The 13,680-nt window shown below is 37.6% G+C and overlaps 1 protein-coding gene across 3 annotated transcripts in view; it reads left to right on the forward strand.

Annotated features, from left to right (window-relative positions):
* ADIPOR2 (adiponectin receptor 2) overlaps positions 1-13,680 on the forward strand; it is a 67,523-nt gene that overhangs the window by 39,010 nt on the left and 14,833 nt on the right. For all 3 annotated transcript variants that reach the window (XM_006753682.2, XM_015564325.1, XM_015564326.1), the window contains exon 3: positions 11,381-11,500. In XM_006753682.2, coding sequence (XP_006753745.1) covers positions 11,381-11,500 — 120 coding nt within the window. The remainder of the gene's footprint in view (positions 1-11,380; positions 11,501-13,680) is intronic.

Genomic DNA, 13,680 nt, shown 5'->3' on the forward strand with positions numbered 1-13,680 from the left:
TGGATCCAGCTCTTAGGCCTCCGCTGCTGAAAGCAGGTTTCTGGCCTTTGTTTACCTTCTGTATTTGAAACAATGTTGCGATCCTGCTGGCTGAAGCCCGGCGGACTAAAGCAGGTTTCTGGGGTTTTGTTTAGCTTCTATATTTGTTACATAGTTGCTTAGAGTTGCAGCTCAGAGGCCTGCAGCAGCAGGTGGGGAACGTTGGAGTCCTCCTTCACTGAAGCAAACAAGCCTCATGTTAGTTTCAAGCTGCCTGGCTGCCGGCCGCCATCTTGGCTGACAGTTAATTTGCATATCTCGCTGATTAGCCAATGAAAAGGGTAGTGGTTGTACGCCAATTACCATGTTTCTTTTATTAGTGTAGATTATTATTATTTTGATAATTTTAATGAATTTATTTGAACCAAACTGATGACTATTGCTGGGAAGCAAAGTCTCAATGGATTAAGAAAATGCTCTGGAGAATAGCAGTTTTGCAGTTTGTTTTATACATTACAATCAAAGGAAGAGGCCTAAGGAGGGTTACATGAAATCCATTGGTGGTAGATTAGGGAGGCCGGAGAAAGAAGGAGGTTTGGGGGAGTAATCTCTGAGATTGGCTAGGGACTAAAATGAAGAGACAAATACTTCTTTTAAGTTGGTGGGTATAGGATATTTAAAAATTAACATTTACAGCACATAGAAATGTATGTGGGTAACAAGGTAACAATGAAGCACCTCATGCTCTGGTGGGAGATTGTACCCTGAGGGGTCTGGGAAGAAAGGGAATTACTCTGACATTCCAAAGGTATGTTAGGTGCAAAAAGACAAACAGGCTCAGTTAAGGTAAAATTTGATCCTTGTCAAAGAAGATACCTGCTTAGGACATGATTATCCGACATGACGTGCTTTTAGTTAGGAAGTTTTAATTTCAGACCATCCTGTGTGGTTACTTCAGGTCTCTGAGTTTATAAGGCCTGCGATGCATGCCTCCTGAGCGTGTCTAATTTAGTATATGGCTCCCTTTCTGTCCACACTTCCCCCTTTTGGTCATAAATCAGTTCAAAAGATGCATTGATGACCAACCTTTTAGTTGGATAATGTGTTCCCATGATGCTAGAAAGGCTCCTCATTCCTAGGAAGTCTTAGTGTCAGGGTTTATCTTGCTGAACAGGGGATCATTCGGGATGGGGCAAGACTATAGTCTTTGATGGACGCCAAGGCCAAATTTTTCTCAAAAGGGAAAAGCAGGTGCCCTAGCTGGTTGGCTCAGTGGCTGTAGCGTCAGCCTGTGGACTGAAGGATCCCAGGTTCGCTTCTGGTCAAGGGCACATGTCCAGGTTGCGGGCTCCATTCCTAGTAGGGAGTGTGCAGAAGACAGCCAAATGGTGATTCTCTCTCATCATTGATGTATCTATTTCTCCTTCTCCCTTCCTCTCTGAAATCAGTAAAAATAAATAAATAAATAAATATATATTTTAAAGGGAAAAGCCAGTAAATGGTAGGCAGTCAGGTCTTCTGGGCCCTCATTAAGAAAAACACTATGGATCACTTCTAACTTATAAGCTATCATGATCCAAGTTTTGTCTGTTTCACTTTTCTGTATTTTGCACCTAGTATAACATTTCCTTATAGTTTGAGGGCACACCATACACCTCTTTAATTTTTACAGTGTGACCATGATATGGGGTCCCATTTACTGTGGCCCATCTATTTTCTATTGGAAGCACTCAAGTGCCCTTTATTTTAAATCTGATTCCTGCTAGTTGGCAATTGGGAACTGTAACCTTAATGTTTAATTGGGACCAAGGCTGTAAGAACATAATGGTGTAAATTACAATTATCATTTAAAAATGGCCTGAGGTCAGGAGGACAGAGTTTCATAAGTTTCCTGTGCCTCACCAGCAGTTATAGAGGGCCTTAAAATATTATAGTCACTTCAGCTTCCATGTGAATTAATGTACTTAGTAGTCCTTGTTGGTACGGGGTAAGCATGTTCCCATAATTGGGTTCTAGTGTTTATGCATAAAATTCCCTTCTCAGTATTCCTTTTCCATTAACCTTCTATAGCTTCCCTGTTCTTAGTTTTCCTCTTTTTTACTCATTCAGAAATAACCAACTTATTAGATCAAACTACTACCTTTTAACTTCTTTTACAAACTCACACACCCTGCCTGGCCAGTTGGTTGAATAATATCCCATGCACCAAGAGGTCACCTGTTCAAAACTTGGTCAGGGCATATGACCGGATTTCTGACTCCCATCCCTAGTACAGGAAGGGGGCGTGCAGGAGGCAGCCTATCAATGTCTCACTCTCACATCGATGTTTCTCTGTTTCCCCCTCTCTCTAAAAATCAATAAAAACACATTTTTAAATAAACAACTACAAAACCCCACATATCCCTTTTCTTTCTTCTGCAATAATATTTTTTATAAATTTCAAAAGAGACACTGTAGAGAGGGTATTAATAATAATACAAAAGTTATCTTATACACCTTCAGCAGTTATTAGCAGTTAAGATATATACACAAGGTTTGAGAAAAGCCCAAAAAACAGATATAACTATTATTATGACTAACATTACTAGCAGACAGGTAAAGACAAATAAATGGTGTTTTAGGTTCAACATTAATTTGTAGGTATTCAGGCCTTGTCGATATCCCAAGATAGCTATCTATGATGTCAGTGGCTTCTCATTATTGAGGAGTCTTTGATAGGCAGATGACTTGGTTAGGCCCTAATAAGGTCCCTTCTGATGAGGTTGGAGAAAGTCTTTAATTGATGTCTTTTCCAATGGACAAAATCTGGTTGTAAGTTGTGGTCTTTGAAGTCTTTATGTCCCAGGAGCATGCTATGAAATGAATCCGTTATTTATTAATTTCTTTAAGCAGTTAATAATTATTCAGAATGTCTCTTTTTAGTAAGGTTCTTATGTCCCTTCATCTAGATGCATAGGATGGCCAGTGACTAATGAGGAGAAAGGCAAAGTTTACCAAAAAGAGTATGTTGAGGAGCATTATAAGGAGAGCTTTTGGCCAAGAAGACTTAATTTTTTAAAAAAAAATATTTTATAATCAAGTGAATAATAATCAAGTGAATATTCGAGTGAATATAATAGTGAATAATCAAGTGAATGTGATTTTTTTCATCCTTATGTGAATGAACTCATATTGCCCTGAAAACCTGTATTTGATTTTCCTTTCGTGTGAGAGCTAACCCAAAAGCCAGAACAAAGAACCATTTATTTCTTTCCATTTGCTTTCTAGACTTTTTGTGAGGAATCAAGGAGAGGATCTGATCCATAGATTGTAGAATGTTAGAGTTGAAAAGGCTCTCTGAAACCCTGTTGTTTACTTATCTCAGTTTACCGATGAGGAAATTGTGTTTTTGTTCCTGATGAAAATTATTCTTTGTGTATTGTTTCTCTTTGGAGGAAGTTCTTTGCTAAAAAACAGAAGGTGGTTTATGAAGAGACCAGTACAACTGCCTGTGCTACATACTTGGGAGGTGGTTTCAGTAGAAAACTTATTGGATCATTTAAGCAATGAAATCTCTTCTTTTGCTCTGGCCCTTCCTTGGCCCTTTCTCTCCATTCATTATCCTATACTTAATCTATATGTAGTACTGTGCCTTGCTACTAATTTCAGGGTTATTAATGTAGAATAATCATGGGAATTAGAAAAGAAGGGGGTAGAGTTACAAAAAACTGTAACTTTGAACTGAAATTAAAGACACAATATTAACTTCCTATCTTCAAGTGACTTGAAGAGTTCCATATACTGACTTTTTGGTGTGTTTTTTTTTTTAGAGAAAGGACTCATTTCTTACAATTTCCAGTTTTGAAGTGGAACTATATAAACTGTTAGCAAGTAGAGTGCATCCTTTTAAATCTTTTAAAAAATATGTTTTTATTGATTTTAGAGAGAGAGGAAGGGAAAGGGATAAAAGGAGATAGAAATATTGATGAGAGAGAAACATTTATCAGCTGTCTCCAGCATGCCCCCTATTTGGGATTCAGCTGGTAACCAGGGCATGTGCCCTGACTGGGAATCTTGGTTTATGGATCATGCTCAACCGCTGAGCTACACCTGCCGGGCCTACATAATTCTGATATGCCTTAAATTTGTATGTAGCACTTCCATACATGTTATTTCATTTACTTCTTAAAACTGCACTCTGAATTAGAAGAACAGATATGATCTCTTTTTGAAAGTGGATGAAAGTAAGATTTAGAAAGCTTAGAGTAATTTGCCCAAGTCACATGGCTGAAAGAGCATGTGCTGCTGTCTTCTGATTGCTCTTTCTGCTGAACAAAGCTGCCTTTGTGACAGCTGGCACCAGGTTGACTTTGAGTTTCTCAATTACAAGCTCTACCCCTGAGTATTTATGTTGAGCCCAGAGGTTAGAGTTAGACTCATTGGTTGGTACTTGTTTTTTTTTTTTTGCTGGAATTTTTGCTGCACATCTTATTTTCTGTTAAACCAGGTTAATTTTGCTTCTTAGATGCATTCTAGCCTTTTAATGGATTTTTCTGTTTATTTTGAAAATAAACCAAATGTATCATGGTACAGTCCTTCATATTTCTAATGATTTTGCATCATTTTCTTTGAGTATTTGTTTCCTTCTTTTTAAGATGTAGAATTTAACTAGATTGCATAGATTTTAAAAAATATATGGTTGTTTCCCTTAGGCCCCCTCACTGCATTAAATGGCAATTGTTTATAAGATACAAGAGTAATAGGAAAGCATCAGGGTGATTTTTGTTAAGGTTACAAACAAGTTAAGTGAAATCCCAAATCGGTTTAAAGGTAGTTATATGCATTACAGAGTGATATGTCTTTTTGTACAGGCATTTACCAACAGGTTTCTTTAAGTCTATTAGGAGTTCTTGTGGCTCTTTAAAGAAAATAAATATACAAATGCCAGGATTTTATTCCAGACCTATTGAACCAGAATCCTTGGGTCCTGGGTTTATGTATTTTTTTTAAAATATATTTTATTGATTTTTTACAAAGAGGAAGGGAGAGAGATAGCGAGTTAGAAACATCGATGAGAGAGAGACATCGATAAGCTGCCTCCTGCACATCTCCCACTGGGGATGTGCCTGCAACCCAGGTATATGCCCTTTTCCGGAATCGAACCTGGGACCCTTCAGTCTGCAGTCCGATGCTCTATCCACTGAGCCAAACTGGTTATGGCTGTTCCCTTTTCTTACCGGGACCCCTCAGTCCGCAGGCCGACGCTCTATCCACTGAGCCAAACCGGTTTTGGCTGGATTTCTGTATTTTAAAAAAATATATTTTTATTGATTTCAGAGAGAAAGGGAGAGTGAAAAAGAGATAGAAACATTAATGGTGAGAGAGATAAATTGATTGGCTGCCTCCTACATGCGCTCTACTGGGGATTGAGCCTAAAATCCGGGTATGTGCCCTGACTGGGAGTGGAACTGTGACCTCCTGGTTCATAGGTCGACACTCAATCACTGAGCCACACTGGCCAGGCTGGACGTATGTATTTTTAAAAAGCTTCACAAGTGATAAAGTTGTCACTATTGTTTGAAAAAGAAGTGCCTAAAGTAATTAGTTATATTTTATTTAAAGCAGTTAATGTATTAAAGACTTCTTAGGAACATGCTTTACAAAAAGACAAATCTCTACATGTCCTCTAAAGAATATTTGGGAAATAAAGTTAGGTTTATTTATCTGTTATTTGTTAAAGGAATAACAAATAACATAGTTGACTCATAAAAATTTGAGATAATTCACATATAAAATTCACCAATTTAAAGTGTACAATTCATGGTTTTATATGTACAGAATTGTGCAACCATCACTACAATCTAATTTTAGAACATTTTTTCATCCCCAAAAGAAACCTCTTACCCATTAGCTGTCACTCCCTATCCCCATCCCCTTAACCTAGGCCACTTCCAATCTACTTTATGTCTTTTCTGGATTTGCCTGTTCTGCACTTTTTAAAAAACTAATCCTCACCAGAGGTTATCTTTTCCATTGATTTATTTTTATTTTTTTGGGAGAGTGGAAGGGAGGGGGGAGACACAGAGAAACATCGATGATAGACACATTGATTGATTTCCTCCCACATGCACTCCAACTAGGGCTAGGGGTCGAGCCTGCGATCAAGGAATGTGCCCTTGACCAGAACTGAACACTCGACCCTTTAGTCTGAGGGCCGATGGTCTAATCACTGAACAACTGACTAGAGCCTCAGTTACTGTTTTTTGTAGACATCTTAATTTCCACTAACCCTTGAGTTTGTATTTGCTAACTATATCAGCTTGCTAATGCCTTTACTACACAGTTCAGAACTCTAAATTTAAGACTAGATTAACCTGTCAGTTTTCTAAAAACACTATCAAAATAACCTGGTGCTCAAACTAAGCCAAGTTTATACTTACTGCAGTGAGAGTGAGCATTGCTCTAAAGAGTTCCAATAGTGTTTTAGAAAGAAGAGGTCCTGGATGGAAATTTATAGGGTTTTAGTGTCTTGGTTCTATTGGTTTAAGGCAGGTCTTTTTTCTGTTTCTTTTAAAAAAAAACATATTTTATTGATTTTTTACAGAGAGGAAGGGAGAGGGATAGAGAGTTAGAAACATCGATCAGCTGCCTCCTGCACACACCCTACTGGGGATATGCCCGCAACCAAGGTACATGCCCTTGACCGTAAGCAAACCTGAGACCCCTCAGTCCGCAGGCCGATGCTCTATCCACTGAGCCAGGGCTCTTTTTTTTTCTTACTGAATTTATTGGTGGTGACATTGGTTAATAAAACTAGATAGGTTTCAGGTGTACAGTTCTATAATACATCATTGTATATTGTATTGTGTGTTTACCACCTCAAGTCAAATTTCCTTCCATCACCCCCTTTATTCTCTTCTACCTCCCCCACCTACCTATCCCTCTGATAGTCACCATACTGTTGTCTTAGAAAAAGATGAAGGAATTAAGCAAAACAACAAAGAAAAACACACACACATACCACAAAACACACACACACACACGAAACCCAAAACCTCATAGACACAGACAAGGCAGGTCTTTCAACACAGAGAACGTATTTGCACTGGGCAAAACTTGTGATAGGTAGTTTAGGACTCGTTGAGCAAGTCTTAATGAGCAAATATTTGTTTGATAAGCGAGCAGGTTTGCTTAGCTGAGCAATTTATTGTACTAAGGGGCTGGTGGAGCAGCCTGTTGTTTAATTAAATGAATTTTTGAGAAGTTCCTAAAGCGAATAATGAAGTTATGCACTGTTTTTATCTTTATTTTGCTGGGCAGGAGTTTCCTGGAACAATTGATAAAGTCATGTTAATGTAAGGGCTTTAGATTCTTCTTTATCATTAAGTTATGTGAATGTAAAAGGTCTCAATGACATCTACAAAGGCAGACACATTTTAATTAAATACTTACTGTTCCCAGCCCTGAGTATTTTACAGTTTCCATGACTTTTATCTTCTAACTGTAGATGGCATTATGATTGTGGATCTCTGTGGCACTTTGCTGACTTCAATTAGTATATCAATATAATTTATCCCTGAATGCACCCTAAGTTTCCGTTGAACTGAAATAGTTTCTGTTCCTCAAAATGGTACTTTTGCTTTTCCTTTTCCCTCCTGACTATTGTGTTCATTTCATCTTATCAAAATTCTGTACCTCATTCAATCTTTCCTGAGTCCCACACTTTCTATCTTTAAATTAGCTATACTGTATTTCTATATAGTCATTTATGTGACTCATTCAGCCCCTTATTAGATTGTAAGCCCATGGAAAACAGACTGCATTTTACTCATCTTTTAAAAAACCCTTTTAATAAATATTTGTGTTACAGTGATTTTCAAATATTTTTCATCTCATGGCACAAACTAATCACTAAAATTCTTTGGCACACCAAAATATATGTTACATATTTTGACGATCTGACAAAAATATGTAATTTTGATTCATTCACGCCAGACAGTTAATGTTGTGTTGATTGTTGTCATTTTTTTATGTGCCCTTGACTAAATAGTCAGGTATTGCATGTTTTAAAAATTCTTGTGGTACACCAGTTGAAAATCACTGCTCTATTGAACTGAGTCAGGCTAAAAAGATAAATGTCCAGTAGATTAATGAATTATTTCATATTAGACTGATCTTTTTTTTTTAATATATTTTATTGATTTTTTACAGAGAGGAAGGGAGAGGGATAGAGTGTTAGAAACATCGATGAGAGAGAAACATCGATCAGCTGCCTTCTGCACACTCCCTACTGGGGATGTGCCTGCAACTAAGGTACATGCCCTTGACTGGAATCGAACCTGGGACCCTTGAGTCCGCAGGCCGATGCTCTATCCATTGAGCCAAACCGGTTAGGGCATATTAGACTGATCTTAAAGGCCTTTTTTCTTTATCTCTATGATTCTATCTCTCCAAAGATAAAATATATTATAGAGAACTGTCATTTTAGCTTGTACTTTGGGTAGATCATGAGTCAGATATAATTGCTTCTTTTAAAAATAGATTTTTATTGATTTCAGAGAGGAAGGGAAAGGGAGAGAGAGAGATAGAAACATCAATGATGAGAGAGAATCATTGATCGGCTGCCTCCTGCATGCCCCCAATGGGGATTGAATCCACAACCCGGGCATGTGCCCCTGACTGGAATTGAACCCGGAACCCTTCAGGGCTGCAGGTTTGACGCTCTAGCCACTAAGCCAGTGATTCTCAACCTGTGGGTCGCCACTCCTTTGGGGGTCGAATGACCCTTTCACGAGGGTCGCCTAAGACCATCAGAAAACACATAGATAATTACATATTGTTTTTGTCATTAATCACTATGCTTTAATTATGTTCAATTTGTAACAATGAAAACACATCCTGCATATCAGATATTTACATTACGATTCATAACAGTAGCAAAATTACAGTTATGAAGTAGCAACAAAAATAATTTTATGGTTGGAGGTCACCACAACATGAGGAACTGTATTAAAGGGTCGCGGCCTTAGGAAGGTTGAGAACCACTGCACTAAGCCAAACTGGCTAGGGCAAATGTCATTGTTTTGAAATATAACCAACTTTAACTCAGTCTTCTCACAGATGGACTTCACTGAATGTAGCAGGAAAAAAATGTTAAGTAGTGGTTTTTTTATTCTCACTTGATAGCATTGACGTCTCTTTAAATATAGTGACTTATTCGTAGAAGGCCTTAGGGAACTAAGTTTTATGCTTTAATTTTAGGCAGCTTTGGTTTTAATTCTTTAATGTTTCATAATGTCCTGTTTCTCTTCATAGTTCGTTCTGATAAAGGTTTAGAGGTATGACCACAGAACAGAATGTAGTATGTATTTGACATTTGTATGTGATATTTTAATATAGTTGTAATACAGTGTTGAAAGAGATCTTTGGGTACTGTGGTTTAGTGGCTGCTAGATGGGAAATCAAAAGTAATTTCCACTCATGACAAGGTGGTTCTTTAGAGTTAATATTGGAAGACAGAGACTGTTTTATATAAAGTGCCCGGTGTAGGCTTTCCCAACTAGCATGTGGCCTAGCTATAAACTTGCCCATGTACCCTAAGAGAAAGCATTTAAAAAAAAAAATGTTTTGTGGCCAATGTTTGCCTCTACCACTTTGTACCTACTTGTTATCTTCTGTCTAACTCAGGAAACTGTATTTGCCACCACCCACTCTACACATCCCTAATTAGCAATTCCATAATGCTTGAATACAATAAATAGCTAACTATGATCTGGCACTTAAAAATTTTTTGAGGATATATATGTGAGTATTTATTTGTAGGAGGGTGAGAATTGGGGATAATACATGATAAATCAATAGACTTATTAGTACTTTGCACTTCTGAAGGAAAACTTTTTAATAAAAATCTTGCTGATACGTTGGGGTGGAGTAATGTGATATGTATTTCTTACCTCTGACCACATTGTGCCTAATAACATACACTGGACCACTGATGGAAATCTTACCAACAGTAATAATGCATTATCTTGAATTGAGATTAGCTCTTTTTAGAAGCACCCATTCAGGTAAAAAAGGATGGCTATGAAAGATGTGACAGGAAAATATAACAGGCAACCCTAATGCTTTGAAAATTTCCAATATGCATGAGTTTGTTACCATGGGTTAAATAGTAGTAGCTCCTGAACAATATGGTTCAAATTTTAGTTACCACAGTATATTTACTGTGAGTAACTGCATAAAGTACAAACGTTTCTGGTAGCTCTTCAGTCCACAGATAACTATACAAATAATAGATGTGTATCATGGTCAGCAACCAATCATGTCACTTCTTAGAAGTCTGTCAGTGACTGATTATTGGATGTCTGTTAACTCATAATGCACAAGACAGGCAAGTGTATAGTTGTGCTGCTTCCCAGTGATAAACATTTATGACTTTTTACAAAAATGGAAAACCATAAGTGGGAATTGGCTAACAAAGATAAAAGTGAAGCAAAGAAAGGAACATGATAATGCTGAAAGTAAAAGTCAAACATAAATGGATTGTAGAAGAAATAGCTGACTGTGGTAATGTCGACACTGCCACCGCTTAAGACATTTTAAATAGGCAGCAAGAGGAACTTAGTGAAGGCAAACTTGTCAACATAAATGAGTCAAGTGTTTGCGACTAAAAGGATGAGGATGTCCAGAGAAATGATATAGGCAAAAAAGTCAAATTAAAGAAACTCTTAAAGATATTTTAGGACACAAAGTGCAAAGAATAAAATGCTGAAAGCCGATCCAAACTTAGAATGGAGTATGACATTGGATGGATGGATGTATTGGATGGATGCTTAGGCCTTGGCACTAGTAACCACTTATTTAGTAAATAGCTCACTTACTATTAGCATTTTTCATAGTGAAGTGTCTGATAAAATATTTTTTTCTGATGTAAACACATAATACTGGTCTGTGGCATATATAATTTGAAGTGTATAGACCCTCATATATTCTTTAGATCAGTTTCTCAAACACTATTGACATTTTGGCAGATAGTTTGTTGTTGTGGGGAGCTGTCCTTTGCATTGTAGGATGTTTAACAGCATCCTGGCCCTTCCTACTAGATCAGGGGTGGGCAAACTTTTTGACTCGAGGGCCACAATGGGTTCTTAAACTGGACCGGAGGGCCGAAACAAAAGCATGGATGGAGTGTTTGTGTGAACTAATGTAAATTCAAAGTAAACATCATTACATAAAAGGGTTCGGTCTTTGTTTTCAATAGTTTTATTCATTTGCCCACGGCTGACCTAGAGACTGACTTCTGGAACCTCCATTTTCTTTATCTTTTCTAACCGATGAAGTGAAGATCTTTCAATTTGAAAATATGTTGATTGTTTCAATGGTTCCTGGTCTCTGTCCCTGATTATTTCTTATTGCCTTGCAGAGCTCTGAGGAACATGAGTGTAATGATGAAGCTTCTCAGGAAGAGGAGGGGTTTATGGGCATGTCCCCTCTCTTACAAGCCCATCATGCTATGGAAAGAATGGAAGAGTTTGTTTGCAAGGTAAGATGGCAATTTCTTGTAATTTTCGTGTTATATGATCCACCGTTCCCAAACAGAAACCTTTAAGGAGAGTGGTAGTACCTTACCCTTTGGTTTGCATTAGGGATAATCTCTGGCAAAATGGAGACAAAAGCAATCTCATGACTTTAACCCTGTTCAAGACATAATACATTTGCCTGCAGCAGCCATGATAAAGTTTTGAGAAAACTAGAACATCTAACTGGTAAAAAAGTTTTCCCTAATACAGTGGGGCCTTGACTTAAGAAGTTTAATTCGTTCCGACTGGGCTCGTTAAGGAGCTCGTTAACTCAAATTACTCTATCAACTCAATGCAAAAAATCCGTCGAGAGACAGCTGGTATCTCAAAAAACTCGTTAGTCAGGACACTGGTAAGTCAGGGCCCCACTGTATAGGTTATTGATGGTTTAAATGAGGCAGAATGAAGCAAAATTGGGGGTGGTTAATGCCTGGAGATTCTAAAGTGCCATTTCCAAGTCCCTTGATCTATTTATGCTGTTGACTGTGATGGCAAGTATGATACTTTCTAGGGTCATCAACTACTCTTTATATAGGATTTGCCTGGTTTTCATACACATGTAGTGTTTTCAGTTTAACTGGTATATTGTCTCACTAAGGCTTTTCTTCCAATTCACTTTCTGGTTCATTAGGACCTATTGTGGGGATTTTTTTTTTTTCCCCTAAAATGGTAACTGGAATTGGGATTGCTTGCTTGGAGAAAATATGTCAAGGACACTGGTAAATCTATAGCCACCTGATTATACTTATTGATCAGGGCCCTGGCAGATAAAAAGTCAACATAAGTCAGTTGCCTATGTGTATATGTGTATGTAAATTCATTTACATATTAAACATTCCTGGAAAACTCTTTTAGAGAGAAATTTTCATGCATGTGGTCATAGATCCTGAAAACTAAGCTTAGGTTTTTCTGCATTCACAGTGACACTAGAAATAATTGAAGTCAGTTGACTTAGAATACTATACTTTAGATAAGAGGACAAGAAGAAAACATTATAATCTGCATAGAGACATCCCTTCCAAGATGAAGGGATTGGTGGAGAGGGGAAGGGGAGGGATATAAACATGGGACTACTAAGAGCCCAGGAAATTTTTTACAAAAAAATCTTTATTGTTGAGGGTATTACAGATGACCTGATTTCTTCCCCCATTGCCCCCCTCCACTGGGTTTCCGCTCTGCCCGAAGCCTTCGCCACCTAATGTCTGTGTCCATAGGTAATGCATATATGCATTTAAAATCTTTGGCTATCTCTTCCTGCCCCTTCCTCCACACTTCCCTCTGAGATTCGTCAGTATGTTCCACGTTTCCATGCCCCTAATTCTATTTTATTCACCAGTTTATTTTATTCATTAGATTTCCTGTTTGTTTATTTTGATTTTTAGATTCAGTTGTTGATAGATGGGTATTTATTGCCATTTTATTATTCATATTTTTTTTCTCTTCTCCTTCCTCTTCCTAAAGAATACCCTTCAACATTTCATGTAATATTGGTTTGGTGGTGATGAACTCCTTTAGCTTTTTCTTGTCTGTGAAGCTCTTTATCTGACCTTCAATTCTAAATGAAAAGCTATGCTGGGTAGAATAATCTTGGTTGTAGGTCCTTGCTATTCATCACTTTGAATATTTCTTGCCACTCACTTCTGGCCTGCAAAGTTTCTCTTGAGAATCAGCTGACAGTTGTATAGTGCTACTTGTAGTTGTAACTAACTGCTTTTCTCTTGCTGCTTTTAAAAGAGTCTTTGTGTTTAACCATTGGCATTTTAGTTACGATGTGTCTTGATGTGGGACTCTTTGGGTTCCTCTTGTTTGGGACTCTCTATGCTTCCTGGACTTGTAAGTCTATTTCTTTCACCAGGTAGGGGAAGTTTTCTGTAATTTTTTAAAATAGGTTTTCAGTATCTTGCTCTCTCTTCTCTTTCTGGCACTCCCATAATGTGAATGTTGGTATGCTTGAAGTTGTCCCAGAGACTTCTTACACCAAGCATGTCAAACTCACTGCCCGTGGGCCGCATGCGGCCCACAATGAACATTTTTGTGGCCCAGCCTATATAACGGTATGTAAAAACATTTTAATAAAAGTATTGTAACTTAATTTTTATAATATCTTGTTATACATAATTATTGATAACGAACTACATCATTT

The sequence above is a fragment of the Myotis davidii genome, unplaced genomic scaffold (genome assembly GCF_000327345.1).
Source record: "Myotis davidii unplaced genomic scaffold, ASM32734v1 scaffold1031, whole genome shotgun sequence".
NCBI classification, from domain to species: Eukaryota; Metazoa; Chordata; class Mammalia; order Chiroptera; family Vespertilionidae; genus Myotis; species Myotis davidii.